Here is a 21053-nt window from a genome sequence, read left to right as displayed (position 1 = left end):
TCCTGTTTCTAGGAATCTGTAAGTTTAAAATCTTCTTCCTTCATGACAGTCATTTCCATGTCTGTGTGTCTTACCATTCCTGATTAAAACAAATACTGAATACATTTAAAACCCTCACTGAGATTGCACATATCGTCTGTAAATTTTTTTTCTTAACTTAGCTTTTATTTTAATTTTTATTAAGTGCAGAAGTCTTAAGTGAATGTATATGTGTATTTTGAATGAATTTTATATATGTATATAACCACATAACTACTATCCAGACCAAATACAGAACATTTCTAGCACTTAAAAAACTCTCTCATGCACCCTCTCAGTCTATATTCTTTTCCCCAAAAGGTAAGCACTATTTGGACTTTTAATATCATCTATTAATTTTGCCTATTCTTGATTTCTTATGGAAATAGACAGTATTCTTTTGTATCTGGCTTCTTTTGCTTGATCTTCTATCTGTGATATTCATCCATGTTGTTAAATAGCTACAGTTGCTCTTTTTCACTGATGCATATATTTCATAATGTGAATATAACACTATTTATTTATTGATTGTATTGTTGATGAACATTTAGCAATTATGAATGAAGCTACTTTGAACATCATTGCACATGTCTTTTGACGAATACAGGCATTCATTTCTGTTGGAGTGGACGCTGGATCACAGGGTGACTTATGTTTAGTTTTAGCAGATACTAGCAAACAGTTTTCCAAAGTGGATCTACCAATTTATACCACTACTAGAAATATATGACAATTCCACAACCTTGGCTCCACAATGTTGCCAAAACTTGATATTGTGAGTCGTTTTCATTTTAGCTGTGATATGGAGTATATTTTATATTACTCAGTTCTAAAAGTTTTCTAGTGCCGGCCGGGTGGCACAGCAGTTAAATTTGCATGTTCCGCTCCTCGGCAGCCTGGGGTTCACCGGTTTGGATCCCGGGTGCAGACATGGCAGCACTTGGCAAAAGCCATGCTGTGGTAGGCATCCCACAGATAAAGTAGAGGAAGATGGGCATGGATGTTAGCTCAGGGCCAGTCTTCCTCAGCAAAAAGAGGAGGATTAGCAGCAGATGTTAGCTCAGGGCTAATCTTCCTCAAAAAAGAGAAAGTTTTCTAATTTTCATCACATTTTCTTCAATGGTCTATGAGTAGCAAGAAAGCTGGCTTTAAACTTCCAAGTATACATGATTTCATTCTAACTGTGGTCTGAGAAGATGGTACATATGCAATCAGTATTTTGATGTTGTTGAAATTCATTCTTTCTAACATAGTGAGGTAACAGATTATAAATGTTATAGAAGTGCTTGAAAGAATGTGAATTCTCAAATTGTTGGGTACAGGCTTCCAAATATACATACATTAGATCAATATTATTAATTGTCATTCAACTCTTCACTTTTTACTTCTTTGTTGCTTAAGCTAACATTTCCTGGTAAATCTGTAAAAATGTTCCCCGTATGATTACAGATTTGTTCATTTCTACTTTAAATTTTATTTTCTTTACAGTAGCCTCCCCTTATCTGTGGGGGATACGTTCCAAGACCCCCAGTGGATGACTGAAACTGGACAGTACAAAACCCTATAGATACTATGTTTTCTCCTATAAATACAGATTTGAGGTATAATAGCAAAACTAGCATGAATTTCTCTTTCCTTCTTTACAATTTCACAGATAAAAGAGAGATCTAGCATAGATCTTACCACAGATCTAGCAACCTCAGCATACAATTTTTTTCTTTCCTTAGGTTGAGACCCTTCACCCTTTCACTTAAAGGAAGCACCCTCAGGCTTCTCTTTGGCATATCTGAATTGCCAGCATCCCCACTCTTGCACTTTGGGGCCATCATTAAGTAAAATAAGGGTGACTTGAACACAAGCACTCGATACTGAGACAGTCGATCTGATAACTGAGATGTTATCAGTGACCAACGGCTGGGTAGTGTATACAGTGTGGATACGTGGACAAAGTATGTGGACAAAGGGATGATTCATGTCGCAGACAGGACAGGACAGGAAGGGCAGGATGGAGCGGGATGGCATGAGATTTCATCATGCTACTCAGAATGGTGTGCATTTTATATTTATGAATTGTTTACTTCCAGAATTTTCCTTTAAATATTTTTGAAGCATGGTTGACCGTAGGTAATTGAAACTACAGAAAGCAAAATTTGGGATGAAAGAGGACTACTGTATATATTTTGAGACTAAATTATTAGATACATATAGGTTTAGAATTGTCATAGCTTCCCGCTTAAGTGTTACTTAAACATTACATAAGTGATTTTCTAAAAATTTTTATTGAGATTATGATAGTTTACAACCTTGTGAAATTTCAGTTGTACATTATTGTTTGTCAGTCGTGTTGTAGGTGCACCACCTCACCCTTTGTGCCCACTCCCCAACACGCCTTTCCCCAGGAAGCCACTAGTCTGTTCTCTTTGTCTACATGTTTAACTTCCACATGTGAGTGAAGTCATACAAAGATTGTCTTTCTCTATCTGGCTTATTTCACTGAACATAATCCCCTCAAGGTCCATCCATGTTGCTGTGAATGGGATGAATTTATTCTTTTTTATGGCTGAGTAGTATTCCACTGTATACATATACCGTATCTTCTTTATCCAATCATCAATTGAAGGGCACTCAGGTTGCTTCCACCTCTTGGCTATTATAAATAATGCTGCAATGAACACAGCAGGGCATGGGACTTTTTGAATCGCTGATTTGAAGTTCTTTGGATAGATACCCAGTAGTGGGATGGCTGGGTCGTATGGTATTTCTATTTTTAATTTTTTGAGAAATCTCCATACTGTTTTCCATAGTGGCTGCACCAGTTTGCATTTCCACCAGCAGTGTATGAGGGTTCCTTTTTCTCCACAACCTCTCCAACATTTGTTACTTTCTGTTTGGGTTATTTTTGCCATTCTACTGGGAGTAAGGTGATATCTTAGTGTACTTTTGATTTGTATTTCCCTGATGATTAGTGATGCTGAGCATCCTTTCATGCACCTATTGGCCATCCGTATATCTTCTTTGGAAAAATGTCTGTTCATGTCTCCTGCCCATTTTTTGATCAGGTGTTTGATTTTTTGCTGTTGAGTAGTGTGAGTTCTTTACATATTATGGAAATTAAGCCTTTGTCGGATATATGACTTGTAAATATTTGTTCCTAATTAGTGGGTTGTTTTTGTTTCAATCCTGTTTTCCCTTGCCTTGAAGAAGCTCTTTAGTCTGATGAAGTCCCATTTGTTTATTCTTTCTATTGTTTCCCTTGTCTGAGAAGACATGGTGTCCAAAAAGATTCTTTTAAGACTGATGTCAAAGAGTGTACTGCCTATATTTTCTTCTAGAAGCCTTATGGTTTCAGGTCTTACCTTTCGGTCTTTGATCCATTTTGAGTTTATTTTTGTGAATGGTGAAAAAGAATGGTCAATTTTCATTCCTTTACATGTGGCTTTCCAGTTTTCCCAGCACTGTTTGTTGAAGTGATTTTCTTTGCTCCATTATATGCCCTCAGCTCCTTTGTCAAAGATTAGCTGTCCATAGATGTGTGGTTTCATTTCTGGGCTTTCAGTTCTGCTCCATTGATCTGTACACCTGTTTTTGTACCAGTACCATGCTGTTTTGATTACTGCAGCTTTGTAATATGTTTTGAGGTCAGGGATTGTGATGCCTCCAGCTTTGTTCTTTTTTCTCAGGATTGCTTTAGCAATTTGGGGTCTTTTGTTGCCTCATATGAACTTTAGGATTCTTTGTTCTATTTCTGTAAAGAATGTCATTGGGATTCTGATAGGGATTGCGTTGAATCTGCAGACTGCTTTAGGTAGAATGGACATTTTAACTATGTTTATTCTTCCAATCCATGTGCATGGAACGTCTTTCCATCTCTTTATGTCATCATCAATTTCTTTCAGGAAAGTCTTGTAGTTTTTGTTGTATAGGTCTTTCACTTCCTTAGTTAAATTCACCCCAAGGTATTTTATTCTTTTTGTTGCAACTGTGAATGGTATTGTGTTCTTGAGTTCTTTTTCTGTTAGTTCGTTATTAGAGTATAGAAATGCTACTGATTTATGTAAGTTGACTTTATACACTACAACTTTGCTGTAGTTGTTGATTACTTCTAATAGTTTTCCAATGGATTCTTTGGGGGTTTCTACACATAAGATCATGTCGTCTGCAAACAGCAAGAGTTTCACTTCTTCACTCCCTATTTGGATTCCTTTTATTCCTTTCTCTTGCCTGATTGCTCAGGCCAAAACATCCAGTACTATGTTGAAGAGCAGTGATAGTGGGCATCCTTGCCTCGTTCCTGTTCTCAGGGGGATGGCACTCAGTTTTTGCCCATTGAGTATGATGTTGGCTGTGGGTTTGTCATATACGGCCTTTATTATGTTGAGGTAATTTCCTTCTATCCCCATTTTGTTCAGAGTTTTTATCATAAATGGCTGTTGGATCTTGTCAAATGCTTTCTCTGCATCTATTGAGATGATCATGTGGTTTTTATTCCTCAATTTGTTGATGTGGTATATCACGTTGATTGATTTGCGGATGTTGAACCATCCCTGTGTCCCTGGTATGAATCCCACTTGATCGTGATGTATGATCCTTTTGATGTATTGCTGAATTTGGGTTGCCAAAATTTTGTTGAGAATTTTTTCATCTATGTTCATCAGCGATATTGGTCTGTAGTTCTCCTTTTTTGTGCTGTTCTTGTCAGGCTTTGGTATCAGAGTGGTGTTGGCCTCGCAGAATGTGTTAGGAAGTGTTCCATCCTCCCATATTTTTTTGGAATAGCTTGAAAAGTATAGATATTAAATCCTGTGTGAAAGTTTGGTAGAATTCCCCAGTAAAGCCATCTGGTCCTGGGGTTTTATTCTTTGGGATGCTTTTGATTGCTATTTCAATCTCTTTCCTTGTGATTGGTCTGCTCAGATTGTCTGCTTCTTCTTGACTTAGCTTTGAGAGGTTGTAAGAGTCTAAGAATTTATCCATTTCCTCTAGGTTATCCATTTTGTTGGCATATAGTTTTTCACAGTATTCTCTTATAATCCATTTTATTTCTGTGGAGGCTGTTGTTATTTCTCCTCTTTCATTTCTGATTTTATTTGAGCTTTCTCTCTTTTTTTCTTTGTAAGTCTGGTTAGGGGTTTGTCAATTTTATTTATCTTCTCAATGAACCAGCTCTTTGTTTCACTGATCCTTTCTACTGCCTTTTTGTTTCAATAGCATTTATTTCTGCTCTGATTTTTATTACTTCTCTCCTTCTGCTGACTTTGGACTTTGTTTGTTCTTCTTTCTCTAATTCAGTTAGGTGTAATTTGAGATTGCTTACTTGGAATTTCTCTTGTTTGTTAAGGTGTGCTTGTATTGTGATGAATTTTCCCTCTTAATACAGCTTTTGCTATATCCCATATGAGTTGGTATGGCATGTTATCATTTTCCTTTGCCTCCAGATATTTTTGATTTTGTCTTTAATTTCTTCAATGACCCACTGCTTGTTCAATAGCATATTGTTTAGTCTCCACATCTTTGTCCCTTTCTCAGCTTTTTTCTTGTAATTAATTTCTAGCTTTATAGCATTATGATCGGAGAAGATGCTTGTTATTATTTCAATTTTTTTTAAATTTATAGAGGCTTGCCTTGTTTCCCAACATATGGTCTATCCTTAAGAATGTCCCATGTGCACTTGAGAACAATGTGTACTCTGCTGTTTTTGGATGGAGTGTTCTATATATGTCTATTAAGTCCAACTGTTTTAGCTTTTCATTTAATTCCACTGTTTCCTTGTTGATTTTCTGTCTGGATGATCTGTCCGATGATGTCAGTGGGGTGTTGAGGTCCCCTACTATTATTGTGTCATTTTTGATATCTTCTTTAAGATTTGTTAATAGTTGCTTTATGAACTTTGGTGTTCCTGTGTTGGGTGCATAGATATTTATAAGCGTTATTTCTTCTTGATGTAGTGTCCCTTTGATCATTATCTATTGCCCCTCTTTGTCTCTCTTTACCTGCCTTATCTTGAAATCTACTTTGTCTGATGTAAGTATTGTGATACCTGCTTTCTTTTGTTTGCCATTAGCTTGGAGTATCGTCTTCCACCCTTCACTCTGAGCCTGTATTTGTCAGTGGAGCTGAGATGTGTATCCTGGAGGCAACAAATTGTTGGATCTTGTTCTTTAATCCATCTTGCCACTTGTGTCTTTATTGGAGAGTTCAATCCGTTTACATTGAGGGTGATTATTGATGTATGAGGGCTTAGTGCTATCATTTGATTTCCGGTTTTCCTGCATTTCCTTTGTTTCTCGTCCTGTGTGTTTTGTTTTACCCATTGATTTTTGCAGTTTCATATCCTGTGTTTCTTAGTTTTCTCCTTATTTATCTTTTGTGTTTCTGTTCTGCTTTTTAGTTTAGTGGCTACCCTGAAGTTTGTATTCAGAATCTCGTGCATAACATAGTCCATTTTCTGATGGCCTCTTATTTCTTTAGTCTAAACTGATTCAGCCCCTTTCCTCCACCCCTCTAAGTTATTATTGTCATATCTTATTCCAACTTGTGTTGTGAGTTTGTGGTTAAAGTGACAAGATTGCTTTTGGTGTTTTCCTTCCCTTTAGCCTAATGCTATAGTTGAATATTTGCTATCCTAGTCTATCTGTCTCCTTACTCTATGTTTTGTGACCCCTTTCTCCCTTTTTTTCTTTTTTCAGGCATGATGGCCTTCTTGAGGATTTCTTGCAGGGGGGTTCTCGTGGCTACAAAGTCCCTTAGCTTTTGTTTGTCTGGGAGAGATTTAATTTCTCCCTCATATCTGAAGGATATTTTTGCTGGTTAGAGTATTCTTGGCTGAAGGCTTTTACGTTTTAAAGTTTTGAATATGTCATACCATTCTTTCCTTGCTTGTAAGGTTTCTGCAGAGAAATCTGCTGAAGGTTTGATAGGGGTTCCTTTATAGGTTATTCTCTTCTGCCTTGCTGCCCTGTGTATTCTTTCTCTGTCATTCATTTTTACCAGTTTTGCTACTATATGCCTTGCAGTAGGTCTTTTTACATTGACAAATCTAGGTGATCTGACAGCTTCCTCCACACACATTTCCCTCTCATTTCCTAGATTTGGGAAGTTCTCTGTTATTATTTCTTTGAGCACACTTTCTGCTCCATTCTTCTTCTCTTCACCTTCTTGGATACCTATAATGCTTATGTTGCATTTCCTCATTGAGTTGGATATTTCTTAGACACTTTCTTCATTTCTTTTTAGTCTCAGTTCTCTCTCCTCCTCTGTCTGGAGACACTCAACATGTCTATCTTCGATTATGCTGATTCCCTCCTCTATGGTGTCCACATGAGCATTCAGGGAATCTGTATTTTGTTTTATCTCTTCCATTGTATCTTTCATCTCTAGTATTTCTGATTGATTCTTCTTTATAGTTTCAATCTCTTTTGTGAAGTAGCTCCTGAACTCACTGAATTGTTTCTCTATATTCTCTTTTACCTCATTGAGTTTTTTGATGATAGCTATTCTGAATTCACTGTCATTTAGTTTACTTATTTCTGAGTCCTCAGGACATAATTCTCGGTATTTACTGTTTTCCCTCTAGTCTGGAGTTTTGATGAACTGACTGACGCTGGAACTACGGGTTTTCCCCATTGTGATATTATTCAGTTGCATTTACAGCCTATCACCACTAGATGGGGGTCATGAGCCACGCATTCTGAGCCTTCTGCCTTCAGGCAAGATGATGTAGCACAGTACAGGTTGGGGGGGCATTTTCTTTTGTGTGCAGACCTGGGTTTCCCGATCAGCTCTCGCTATCTGGTCTCCTGGGGTCGTGGCTTGATGAGGTCATCCCACACAGAAGCTTTCACCCCATTAGAGGGCTTCCCTCTAGGCTGCAAGGGCGCTAGGGAGTCCAGGATGATCCTGCAGACCCGTGAACCCTCCCCCACTCCTTCCCTCATGGAGCCTCCCGCAGCATCAATCCCAGTCTTTAGGGGAGGGAGCGAAGTTCTCTCTTACCCTGTTCCAGCTCCTCTGAGGGGGGCTCCAACCTCTCCACCCTTCATTATTTGGCTGCTGTGACTCTCTGAGGATTCCCGTGCTATTAGGCTATTTTCTGTTGGAATATGGTTACTCCTTTTTGTTGTATGTTGGAGGGGAGAGAGTCCCAGGGAAGCTCACACCGCCATGATGGTGATGTCACCCCATAAGAGTCATTTTTAACTCTAGTAATGCTTGTTGTACTTAAATCTGTTCTGTGTGATATTAATATAACTATATCTACTATGCTCTCGTGACTATTTGCCTGAAATATATCTTTCCATCCCTTTACTTTCAACTTCTCTGTGTCTTTATGCTTTAGTTATGTTTCTTATAAATAGTATACAGCTAAACAATCTCTGCCGTATTTACACTTGCTGTTTAATCCATTATAGTTAATCTTCCACATCCAAAAGAATGTCTTTGCAAAGGTTTCGATCTTTCAATTTCAGAATGCCAATATCCATTCTAGTTCTTCAAAAAGCTCCAAGAGTCTTTCTTCATGTCACACCTCTACCTAAACATTTCAATTGCCTATTTATGCTCTCTAGGTTAAAATATAAATCCTTTGGCATAATATACAAAGCCATTTAGAGTCTGGACCAAGCCTGTCTTTCTTGTCTCATTTCCTACTACACGTATTCATTTAAAAGTATCTAAAACTCCTTAGTTTTCAGCAATGATGATGTTTTACACTTCTACACCTTTGCACATGCTATCCAAAATGTGTCCATCCCCACTAATTCACCTTGTGAAAGCAAAGTCAATGCTCTACCCTAAACATTATCTCTTATGTAAGTTTTACAGAGAGAACTAGTCGCTCCTCCTCTGTACTTTTTCTTAGCTATATTATGAAACTAGTTTCATGTATTATGATCTCACTATTTTAAATAACCATGTACAAGAAGCTTATCTGAATAGGTAAAGTCTGAATTTTAGAATATTTAACCACACAGTTTAAACTTACAATAGCTACATTTGATAGTGTTTATTATTTAAGAGACACTTTACATTTCCTTCATTTAACCCTTATATCAAGACAATATTGTCTTGATTTAATAGATGAACAAACTAGTGTTCAAGAAAGTTAAACAGTTTGCCCAAGGTAATAAAGCTACTAAGAGGTAAAATCTGGCTGTTTGACTCCAAAACCTAAACATTTCCACTAAGTAATATTGCCTACCAAATATATATTGTAACTTGAACTGGACTAACCAAATGCTCCTAAGAAAATGTTCTTCCAAGCCCTTTTTAATGAAAAATGATTCATAGATGGGTTTTGAGTGGTTTTTGGAAGTTTAAATGCACATGCAAACATATACTTAACCTATTTATGACCACTTCTCAAAAAATACTTTCTTTGTAATCTTATTTATATCATAGTATAAATTTTTTGAATATATTTTTTGTTTTAAAAGAACATAAGAATACAGATTATGAGAGAGAGATATATATCTCTATTTTGTATCTGGGGTTCATCACCACAGCATGGCCACTGACAAGCGGTATAGGTCCACACCTGGGAACCAAACCTGGGCTGCCAAAGCAGAACATGCTGAACTTAACTACTAGGCCATGGGCCAGCCCCCCAGATTACGATTTTACCCCATGTAAAAGTTGTTATATTATAAAATCTCATTATTTTAAACTAAAAAATTTTAAATCCTTCTTAGTTTAAAAGTTAATTGACACTCAAAGTTAGTGGTTCATTGGTCAAGGTTACTTCCAAAACTCTATCTTAATATGTGGTTTATACAAAACAGATACTTTTGCATTACTTTTGTGTTCCTAAAGGAAGACCCAACCACACTTTTTCATGAATTTTATACAGGTCATACAATTTAATTTCAGAAATAAGTAAATATTATTACATTGATAATCATTATCAGGATTCTAGAATTAATCCCAATCCAGAATGTCAATAACATAAAATCTACCCATGAAAATTTTAATGGAAAATGAAAAAGAAATTAATGGATAAAAAAAAGAACTTTAACCTATTCTACTGTCAAATTTCTTAAATTTTTTCACTTCAAAAATTAGCTACAATTTTAAATAGGTAATATATTCTTTTTTTCTTCTATAAAAACAATTATTTGCTTTAAAAATACATACCTCTTCCCTTGTTTACTTTGTTCAAGTAAGTCCACCTTCAACTTTATACACTCCTCTTGGGACTTTTGCAAACTTTGTTGCTTTTCAATCACCATTTTCTGGCTCTGCTCTAATTTATCTTCTGCCTCCCTACAGAATAAAGGATATTTTGTAAAGGTCATTAAAGAAATTATTCCAGGTACGCAAGAATAGCTCAACATTAGGACTTCTATTAGTTTAAATCACTGACCTAAGACAAACAAATATTTAATAAGAGATAGAGAAAAGGTTTATTTATCATCTGTCAACTAAGAGTTTTTAGAAGGAATAATAGAATACTTCCATCAAATGATAAATATATTTGAAATAACAGTTTATATCCTATATCATGGTCACATACTAGAAGCATTACCATAGAGTTCAGAAACTAGTTAAGAATGACTGCTATCACCACTAAATCCAATGATTTTTCTGTCAGTTGCAAAAAGCAAAAATAAAAAAGTAGTAAGTATAAATTTTGGAAAGGAAAGACAAAATTTTCTTTTTTTTCTGATATCATTACTACTTGGAAAGTCCAGGAGAATCAAAATGAAAGATTATTAGAATTAATAAAAGAGTATGACAAACAGTCCATTTACAAAATAATTATACAAAAAGCAATAGCATTTCTATATTCTATCAATGAATAGAACGAGAACACATTTACAACAACCAAATATATAAAATACCTAGGAAAAAACTTAAAATAATATATGTATTACAAAGAAAAATTACAAAATTCTGATAGTCATGAAAGACGACTTTACTGTGCGTCAGAATCTTCTGAAGGACTTGTTAAAATACAGATTGCTGGGTCCTACCTCCCAGAGTTAGTGATTCAGTAAGTCTCAGATAGGACCTGAGAGCTGCATTTCTAACAAGTTCCCAGATGATGCTAATACTGCTGGTCTCAGAATTATACTTTGAGAATCACTAAAATGGAGTAATGTGCTATTTAGTATGCATATACTCCTCATTTTATTCAAAGCAGAAGAGGAAGATAAATTATAAAGTGCCTGATTCCTTGTATTTTATTTCTTGAACTCCCACTGAAGCACTGAGTATACATTACTATGTAAGGCAAGAAATGAATGAGTTCCTGTTTAATAAAAGCATGTAAATAAGCATCCAGCTTAGATTTAGTCTTTTTTAGCCCCCATATACTGCATGCATCCTGCAGCCAAGAGGATTTATGATGGACTGAAAAAAGATTCAACATGTTCTAAGTCTATAGGCCACTCTAGATTTATTGGGCTGGGGGACAAGATATATGAAAAAGTAGAAGTAGGAAATAAAAAATTTAAAGCTATGAAAAGTATATTTACCTCAAAACTTTATCTTGGGCTGAAACTTCTGCTTCCAAATTTATAATCTGTTCTTCTAAGATTGGCACATTGGCTGCCTGTTGTTGAACAGATTCAAGCATAGAAACCTAAAACAAAAAACAACTTTTAGAGCACTTTCTTTCAGAAAATAAATTAGTCTACTTGGTCCTCCGTTTCGTTTACTGTCTGATGAGGAGATTCAATAGAACTCTCCAATCATTGGTCAAATATGAAGCTCATCACATATATTCCTCTGATCAACATTTACATGGGCACGTCATCATAAGCCAGTCTCAGCATGTAAGCTCTCGCCATTACCTTCAACTTAACATCCCAAGATAACTGGTTAGCTACTTGGGGGAGATAATTGGTTAGCTATTTGGGGGAAAACAAAGAATCTCTACTGACACCATCTAGGAAGATAAACTTCATATAAATTAGAAAAATAACTATAAAAGACCAAATCATAAAAATTATCTAAGAAAATACTTATTGAATGTCTTGATAATTTAAAACTTAATTTTAGAATACTTGCTTACTAGAGAAAATCTAGAAAATACAGAAAAGCATAGTAATCCTACAACCTGAAAAACAAATAGCAGCATGGGAATCCACAACACAAATGTTATCTTAAGAGAATACCAGTATGAGAACTATCAGTGAAAAAAGGGGCATGAGGTACAACAGAGGGCAGGGATGAGGTGCAGGATAGAAAACCTTGGATATAGTTCAAAATCTCTGTTGATAAGTCAACCCTCCTTTTCCCAGAACACCAATAGTCAGGTAATTGCCTACTAAGAAGAGATAGTAGGTTTGTTATGTGGAGAAATTGAACAGGAAATGTTTGGGACTCTGGGACATTACATAGAATTATGAGCAGGGATGAGGTAGAGTTATAAACAAAGCGATTAACACAAAACAGCTTGCAGCTTCCTACTCCATCTCACTTAGGGCCAACCTACAGGTGGGGAATCAAAGGATTCTTTGCTGAAGAAACTCAACAGCTCCAAAGAAAAAGACCTCACATACTGATCAGATCGGGTGGAGGGTGTCTCCCTACAAAAGAGCCATCTCTCCAATCATCACCAACAAATGAAAACGACTGGACAACAAACTTCACCTTTGCACACAGAGCTTCCAAACAGCATTTAAGAGCCTTTTTTTTCAACATCATAACCAAAATACTAACTCTCTAAAAAGCTTTGAACATGAAAGTGAGAGGCCAAAACAAAAGAAAAAAGCAACTGGCAGCAAGCAAGGCAAGCACACACACAAATACTAAATATTCAGAGCTAAAAGACGATATTGCATCAGGATGTTATCAAACACAATGCAAACAATCAGAGAACATGAAAAAGCTCTGGAAAATGAAAAAATATGACAGCCAAAACAAAAAATTCAATGGAAACGTGGCTGATAATGTTGAGGAAATCTAAAAAGTATCACAGGAAGACAAGGAGATGGAAGATACCAGAAAAAATACTTAAAACATTTAGAGGAACAATTCAGGTGATTCAACATTTACCTAACAGGAAAGATAGAACAAAGAAAACAGAGGGAAGAAAATTGTCAAAGAGATTACACAAGAAAAATTTCCAGGACCAAAGGACACAAGATTCCAGCCTGGAAGGGTCCTTATGTACCTAGCACAAGGGGGAATAAAAGGTCCATTCAAAGACACGTTACTGTGAAATTTTAAAACACGAAGGGAAGATCCTAAAAACTACCATAAATGGAAAAACAAATGGGAAAAAGAAAGGTTACACGCTAAGAAAATTGATTCACAGTGGCATCAGACTTTTCAGAGAAGCAATGGAGGACAGAAGACAAGAAAGCAATGTCCTAAAAATCCTGAGGTAAAACAATTTTCAACCTAGAATTCAATCTAGTGTGGGGGAGAAACTAAGACATATCAGACAGGCAAGAAAGCTTCTGGAAAATATGCTCCAATTAAAGAAGGAGGAAACCAAGAAGGAAGAAGACATGGGATCCAGGAAACAGTAGATCCAACCTGGAAGAACATCAAAGAGAAGTCCCAGGAGAGCAATAAGCTCAGAAAGAAAAGGATGCCAGGTTCCAGAAGTCTAACTACAAACATTGCCAAAAGGTAGATTAGGAATATACTGGTTGGTACCAATGGGATATTGTAGCAAAACATTTCCAATAGTCGCATTTATGCAACATCAAAAGCTGAGACCTGCCCTGGAGAAAGCAGCCTTACTAAAAAATACTTTCCTAGGCAATTTAGAAAATGCTGATATGGGAAGTAAAATACAAATATCTGTCTTACTGCCTAGAATAAATAACTACTGGTGTGTCTATATGCTAAAAGGAACAAATGCTCTTAGTTCAGTACTTATAGTAAAACTCTCTTAATATCTCTTTGACTTTAAATAATTAAGCCTGTATGACTTTAAAAAGAGTTATCTATAGTAGATGAAAAAAAATTAAAATAATAAATAGAAAACATGAATAGACAAATCACAAAGAAATCTAAATGGCAAACAAATACATTGAAAAGGTAAACCTCATGAGAAATCAAGAAACAAAACAATATTTTTCCCTCAAAGAAATAAAAAAATGTGGAAATGTAAAAAAAAAAATCAGTAAAATACTGAATGTAAACAGTGTAGTAAATGCCTGAAAAAATCTTTTCCCTGTGATTTGGTCATTCTGGAAATCTGTCCTAGAAATAACACCAAACACCAAAAAAGTTGTATGTTCATTGCAGCATTTTTTCTCCTTAGGCTAGAATTATCCCCAATAGTACTTTGTCTTGTTTGAAAAATACAAAAGAAAAAAAAAGATCTCCCATAATTCTACTACTTAAAACAATACATCTATAAAGGTAAATAGCAGAAGCCTCACTACGACCTTCCAATCCCTCTCAAAGTCATCAACAATAGCGTGGAGCACAATCTTTCCATCCTTACAAACGTCATATGGATATCTACATACATACACCCAAACATACAATGTGCTCTTTTCATAAAAAGCAAAACTGGGATCATTGTGTGTGCGTTGCTCTGTAATGTTTTTCTACCACTAAATATATTAAGTAAGAGCTTTTGAGTGCTGACTCTGTGCAGACACAGTTCTAAGTGCCTTTTCACATATATATCATTTAAACCTCACAATGTTCTATAAAAGTTAAACAACTTTGCATCTCAGTACTGATAATATTTATCTCAAAAAAAATTTTTTGTAGCAATTATATGGATAGATCATAATTTACTTTACCATGCCTCTATTATTGGGCATTTTTGTTTATTCTAACTTTTTGTATAATACTAATCATATAGCCAATAATAGGAAATCACTTAAATAGTGCAGTTATTAATTAAATTATTATATAATCACATAAGGAAAAATAATGTTACCATAAAATATGACCGCTGGAAAAGCTGAGTAAATGCGTCAAAAAATAATACTTAGACTGTGTATGAAGTAAAAAACACAGCGAAAAAGAAAACCATTCAAACAGTTTGGATTCAACTATGTAATAAACCAATAAAGTAGTTTCCAGATGGTGGAACCTGGGTGATCTTTCTCCCTATTCTTTTTTCTATTTTTAAAGTTCTCAACAATGAGAACAAGGGAGGATAAATAAGCTATATTTCCTTTGTACAAAAAAATAAAACCAGATGAATTGGCAATCTTAAGATTTTAACAAGCTCTGACTTATAAAAATGAAGACTATACAAGTTTCCCTAAATCATTTTCAGATATTTACTCATATAACACTGATTCCATAACATGTTGATACTACATTATAATTAAAGTTATTATACATAACACACTAAGGCAATACAAGGAATATTTTTCTAACTATAAATCTTAAAATGATTACAATTATTTTCTGTTGGCATAGTCATCACTTCAAGAAACATACTTTTGCTCTTGACTGTGTTAATTCAAAGTGGATGGATTCTATTTTAGTCATTAAAGAATGATTCTGTGAGACCAAGCAAGCATTCTGTTGCCTAACTTTATTAAGCTTCTCTCGAAGACTTCTGATCTCCTGATCCATGGGGGTAGACGATGAAAAAGACATCTGAAAAATGAAAAAGTACAATCTATTTTGGATTGCTTCATTATGCATTACATGCAATTAACAGAAAATGATGAACCATTATCAATAAAATGACTAAGTTGATCAGAAAATGAGTTAAAATATTTAGAGAGTGTTGGTGAAGATATGTAGGACAATTAGCGCTCTCTCCTCCACTGCTGGTGGATGTGTACATAAATAAGTTCAGCTTGGAAAACAATGGTACACTTTGGAAAAGTTGAACATGCTAAGACTCAACAATAGTACTTCTGGGTATAAATCTGATAGAAACTTTGGTACTTTTGCACCTGAAGATACACAAATATTCACAGCTACATTGTCCATAAGAGACAATAAGAACCCAAACATCCACCAACAATAATATGGATAATGGATAAATTCTTTAAACTGTACAAATATATCTACTATACACTTTTGAATATATATTTTATAATAAATTATTTTATTTTCATGAGGGTTAAAGTTTCAAAACATGATTTAATTTTTTTTGAATAAGTACTATATTTATGCAATTCAAAAGTCAAAACTATATATAAGAAAAAGAACACACAGAAGTCTCATTCCCATCTTTAGTAGGTAAATAACCATTCTTATAACTTTCTTGTTTATAAATTTTTGTATAACACTGATCATACAGCAAAATATAGGAAACCATTTATATAGGAGAATTTTATTAAGTTAGAGTCTTAATTAAACCTAGTCTTCTAGTGTTTCCACATGCATATACAAGCAATACAAATTACCCGACCTCCACATTTTCTTATGCAAAAACTAGCATACTGTCTCATTCTGTACCTTCCATTTTTTTACTTGAACAATATATCCTGACAATCTCTCCACAATCAATACAGTGAGAAACTCCTCTTTTTTCTCCCTCAGCTGCAGTTTCCACTGCATGTTTATTCAACCAATCCCCTATTACTGGACACTTGAGCTATTTATAATCTTTTGTTATGACAAACAATGCCTCATTTTGTACTTATGCAGGTGTACCTGAAGATAGTCTTCTAGAAATGGGATTTCCAAGTAGTCAAGGGCAAATGCATTTGAGATTTTCGCAAACATTACTAAATGCCTCTCCATAGGGGTTGTGTCAATTTGCATTCCTACGAGCAATGTAGGAGAGTGCCTATTTTCCCCTAATTTCACCAAGAAAATACAGCGTCAAACATCTGGATGTTTAACAATTGGATAGGTGAGAACTGGTAAGTATAAGTCTCATTGTGAATTTCTCTCATTATGAGTGAGACTGAACACCTTTTTATTTGTTTCAAGATCACTTTAATTTCCTTCTCCACACATGTCTTTTGCTCATTTTTCTATTGGGTTGTTGATCTTTTCTTCTTTCTAAGAGCTCTTTACATATTAAAGAGATTAGCTCTTTGTCTTTAATAGGCATTACTAATTTTTTTCCCTTCCAATTTGTCATTTGTCTTTTGATTTTTCTTAGGGTAAAACACAATGATTTCAACTAAGGCATATATATAATAAAAATCATCAGCAATTTGAATGAGAATAGTGATCAAATTTCCAAGAATTACATAATCTTTGAAGACATGGAATTTAAATTCATTTTCTAAAATGTAGGCTCAGATAGCTTCCTTACAAAAAAGAAAACCTCTCAAGTGTTGGCTTTCTGAAGTGGGAAAAGTAAATTTTTATCAAAAAAGATTATGATGTAGATATGCAACCATACATGTATATACATGTGCTGGTGCGGATAGGGGGAGAGGTAATAAAGAACAGGAAGAAGAAAGTGGAAAGGGAGATAAAAGGGTTGAGTAAGGAAGAGGGGTAAACACAGGGAAAGAGATAATATGACTGAATAAGAAAGAGAGAGAGGGAGCGAGTTCCATACCAGGAAAGATTTCTAAGATCATCCACAAAATTTAGGGATAATGAAAGGAGAATACTGTCATGCAATCATATAGCACCTGATCTGGCGTAAACAGTAAGGATACTTTAACCTCTTAATAAATAATTGATTACCTATTAGGTACATGGTATACTAATTTACTTAACAAAAGAAGACATTTAATTGCAAAAATTAATAAATACAGAAATTTATAAATAGAGTAATACACCAAAATAACTACTTTCTTGTTAGGACATAACAAGAACCACTATATTTAAATTCAATGAGTCTTGAGCACTACAGTAAAAGACTATGGAAAACGTGAAGAAAGCAATTAAAGAAAAAACTCAAAGAAAAAGTACTTTAAGTAGACAGGTCTAAAACTACAACTACTTTTATGCAGACAGGTCTAAAACAATAACCTTCTCTCTTGGCTGTTTTTGAAAATCAGTACTGCTACTGGGCATTTTACAAACTTTTTTATAAGATGAGTAATTCAAAAGTCCAAGCTGGCTAGGCTGAGAAAGATCTTCCAGAAGGAGCCTTTCAGACCTTGAGGGATTAGAGGCATAATCAGAATTTTCACTTGGACTAACACTAGAGGAAAAAGAAAAAATACATTTTAGTTCTTAGTTTAAGTATTCACTCCAAATTTCTATACATTAAGAAAAAAACAGAAAGAAAAGCATCTGAAATGCTGCTGGAAATCAGACTCACGGTTATGAACTAAAGGCAATGTTTAAATTTTTAAATACACTATAATTAGTTCTAAACTAGCAACTCATGCATTTCTAGAGCTTTTATGCTAGGATTACCTAAGATTCAAAAAATAGTCATAATAATAAAAGACTAATTAAGCCCAAACATATATTTTATACTCTTAATCCTAAATATATTAAAGGTGTTTTCTAATATGTAAATGATTCTCTAATATTTCTATTTTTTCCTAAACTGTAATATCCAAAATTACAGAATATTATTTTCTATTCTAGAGGCATATTAGAAACACAATACATAATAATGAAATTCATACATTTTACATTCTGAATTCTATATGTGATTTTACTTACTTACCTGGATAATTCTTCCCCTAAATTCTGCAAACTCCATTCTGTTATCGTCAGTTCACGTCTTAAGGAAGCAACATTTGCAAGCAAACTTTCTTCTTCGTTGTCTTTACTATAGTAGTCTGATGATCTAGATTCCATTTCTTTAAAAAAGAAATAAATTTCTTGCATTTTGCCTGAAAGAATCTGCGGTGTCAGTTAAAATATTCTCACACTAATAGAATCCAACTCTTTATTTTTCTATTTCAACTCTTGTGAAATCTTCCGTGGTAATTTAAAATAAAACAAAAAACCCAGTAACAATGAATTTCTCTGAAGTGTAAAGCCATAATGGAAAGTTTGACAGAACTTCAATGAATCAATTTTTCATTATAACCCAAGTCTAGTTATTTTAGTTTCCCTTTTCTAAGCACATTTAATCTTTCTAACAATTGTGTGAACTAAGTATTTTTATTCCACGTTAAAGATGAAGAAACTAAGAATAAGAGAAATTAAACAACTTGCTCAAGGTCACATTAAGTGTAAATGGTGGAAACAAGATTTGAATCTAGGTCATCAGGATCCAAAGACCTTTAATTATGTCACATTGCTATCTTCTAATTTATTGTAGATCAATTTCAAAAATGAGGTGTTTGAACTTAAATAATAACGTTACAAGCTCTGAACATCTGATAAAATTGGTGTCATTACATTAATTCATATTTTCTTAAAGGCAATTTATTCACAGGTAAAGCTTATCCCATTCTCTCATCCTCAGTCGTTATAAAATTTAAAAAACACTCACATTCACATCACAAAAACAGAGATCAAAATGACACTTGGCAGGTTAACTCACAGAAATATACGAAGAAAGCTTTTGTTTCTTCAACCGATGAGTATCTCTAGGGTTGTTAAATTCTCTACTAAATACCTTAGCATACAAAAATCGTGATAAAGGACTACATTTTATTACTAATAATTAATACATATAATTACTATGTAGTAAACTACATATCATTAATAATTAAGACAATAAAAACTAAGGATTTATAATCTCTATTACTGCTGTAGATCTTTCTGCATAATCTTAACATTACATTCCTCTTTCAGATCCCATTTGTCTTTGTCATTGTAGCATCTCTCTTTCATCACCCTTCTAGAATTCTGACCACATCTCAAGCTCCAAAAGGTTAGGAGTCCTGTGTATTATGTTCAGGACTGTAAGGCACTTAGAGAAGCTCTACAGTGTCAGCGAATAAAATGATTACTAAATTGACTTTTCATCCAGCTAAAATACTATGACAAATTTATTCCCCACTCAAAATTTCTCAGATGTAAGGAGGAAAATTAAAAAGAAAATTCTCACCTTATTGGAAGAAAATGAGGCAGGAAATTAAATGAGATGCTATGTAATCTTAGAGAAAATGTTTCTATCCTCTTTCTCCTTTTGTTTCCACTAATTTGCTTCTGCCTAAGGGAGAAGTCTCTCCTAGATAAAGTCAATGGATTAGGTCTCCATTCTGCTTTATCCTTCCGACATCTCTACCTTCAACAGGATGGTGAAGGAAAAAAAGGTAAAGAAAGTTTGGTAAATTCTAAAATGCCATTCGATATTATGTTTCAACTAAATCAGGTTTTACATCCAACATCTTCTGTGTGCTTCACTGTAACAATTGTCTAATCCTTCTTATCAATGAATACGTTTGATATAAAATATTTTCATTTTTCTAGTGGGCCACCTAATGTCAAATGAAGATTCTTCTTCCCTCCAACTTAGAGTAGTTATAAAAGTCTATCTTCATTGCCTGTACATATGTGGAAAAGGACAGCATGCCACCTACAGGCCCTGACAACATCTTTGGGCCCTAGTAACAACGTGCTTGTAGCTGTACACACGCACACCCATCAACAAGTGTTCTTTATACCCCCTCTATGTAACAGGATGGGCTGCAGTCGAAAAAGATTCCTCATTTTGGAAGGAGATCATATCTTCTGTCCTGTATCAAGTACGCTCAATTTGACAGAATTAATCCTACGTTCATCTGGAAGCGGAGGAAAACAAGACATCTTCCTCTTGGATTTTTCCTCAACTAAAATACGACCCTGCAGAGCAGCAGGGGCAGCCAGGACCAGACTAAGCGCGTCCGAGGGTGCGGGGAGGGAAAGGAGCAAAACTCCCCGAGGTAGGCCTGTTTCCACCCTCCAAGCAGCAGTCGCTGACCCCCCAAGTCCTAGTTGGGAGAGAGACCCACCCGACGACACCGCACGCCGCGCTCTCGTCTGCGTTTGGAAGCCTCAGACCCTCTTCCCGGCCTCGGGCGTGGAAAGGCCAGGCACACGACGCGCGCCAGAGAACCGAAACTACACCGAGTTCGAACCGCCGCGGGAGCCGTTGTGGACGCCCCTCCCCGGCCGCAGCCCCGCCCCCCGCGCAGGCTCTGCGTGAGGCGACGCAAGAGGCGCGGGGCCTGTCGGGGATCGTGGTCTGCGAACGCGTCAGAGGCGGCTCGCTGGGAACTACATTTCCCACAATTACTCCCAAGACGCCTATTGGTGTGGAGGAAGCCATGGGAACCTGCGGCCGTCTGAGT

General features: G+C 35.4%; 1 protein-coding gene across 5 annotated transcripts in view; it reads right to left on the bottom strand.

Moving 5' to 3' along the window:
• CCDC18 (coiled-coil domain containing 18) overlaps window positions 1-20840 on the bottom strand; it is a 100514-nt gene extending 79674 nt beyond the window's left edge. For 3 of the 5 annotated variants that reach the window (XM_046645104.1, XM_046645103.1, XM_046645101.1), the window contains exons 1-7: window positions 20715-20840; window positions 19829-20008; window positions 18491-18626; window positions 17839-18013; window positions 15382-15543; window positions 11490-11596; window positions 10147-10275 (exon numbers count right to left, since the gene is read on the bottom strand). In XM_046645104.1, the coding sequence (XP_046501060.1) occupies window positions 10147-10275; window positions 11490-11596; window positions 15382-15543; window positions 17839-18013; window positions 18491-18624 (707 nt within the window). In that variant the 5' untranslated portion in view covers window positions 18625-18626; window positions 19829-20008; window positions 20715-20840. The remainder of the gene's footprint in view (window positions 1-10146; window positions 10276-11489; window positions 11597-15381; window positions 15544-17838; window positions 18014-18490; window positions 18627-19828; window positions 20009-20714) is intronic. The other 2 variants (XM_046645105.1, XM_046645102.1) reach the window with 2 other exon arrangements.
• Window positions 20841-21053: the final 213 nt, after the last annotated feature.

The sequence above is a fragment of the Equus quagga genome, chromosome 18 (genome assembly GCF_021613505.1).
Source record: "Equus quagga isolate Etosha38 chromosome 18, UCLA_HA_Equagga_1.0, whole genome shotgun sequence".
Classification (NCBI taxonomy): Eukaryota; Metazoa; Chordata; class Mammalia; order Perissodactyla; family Equidae; genus Equus; species Equus quagga.
This window is presented reverse-complemented; position numbering and strand designations above follow the sequence as displayed.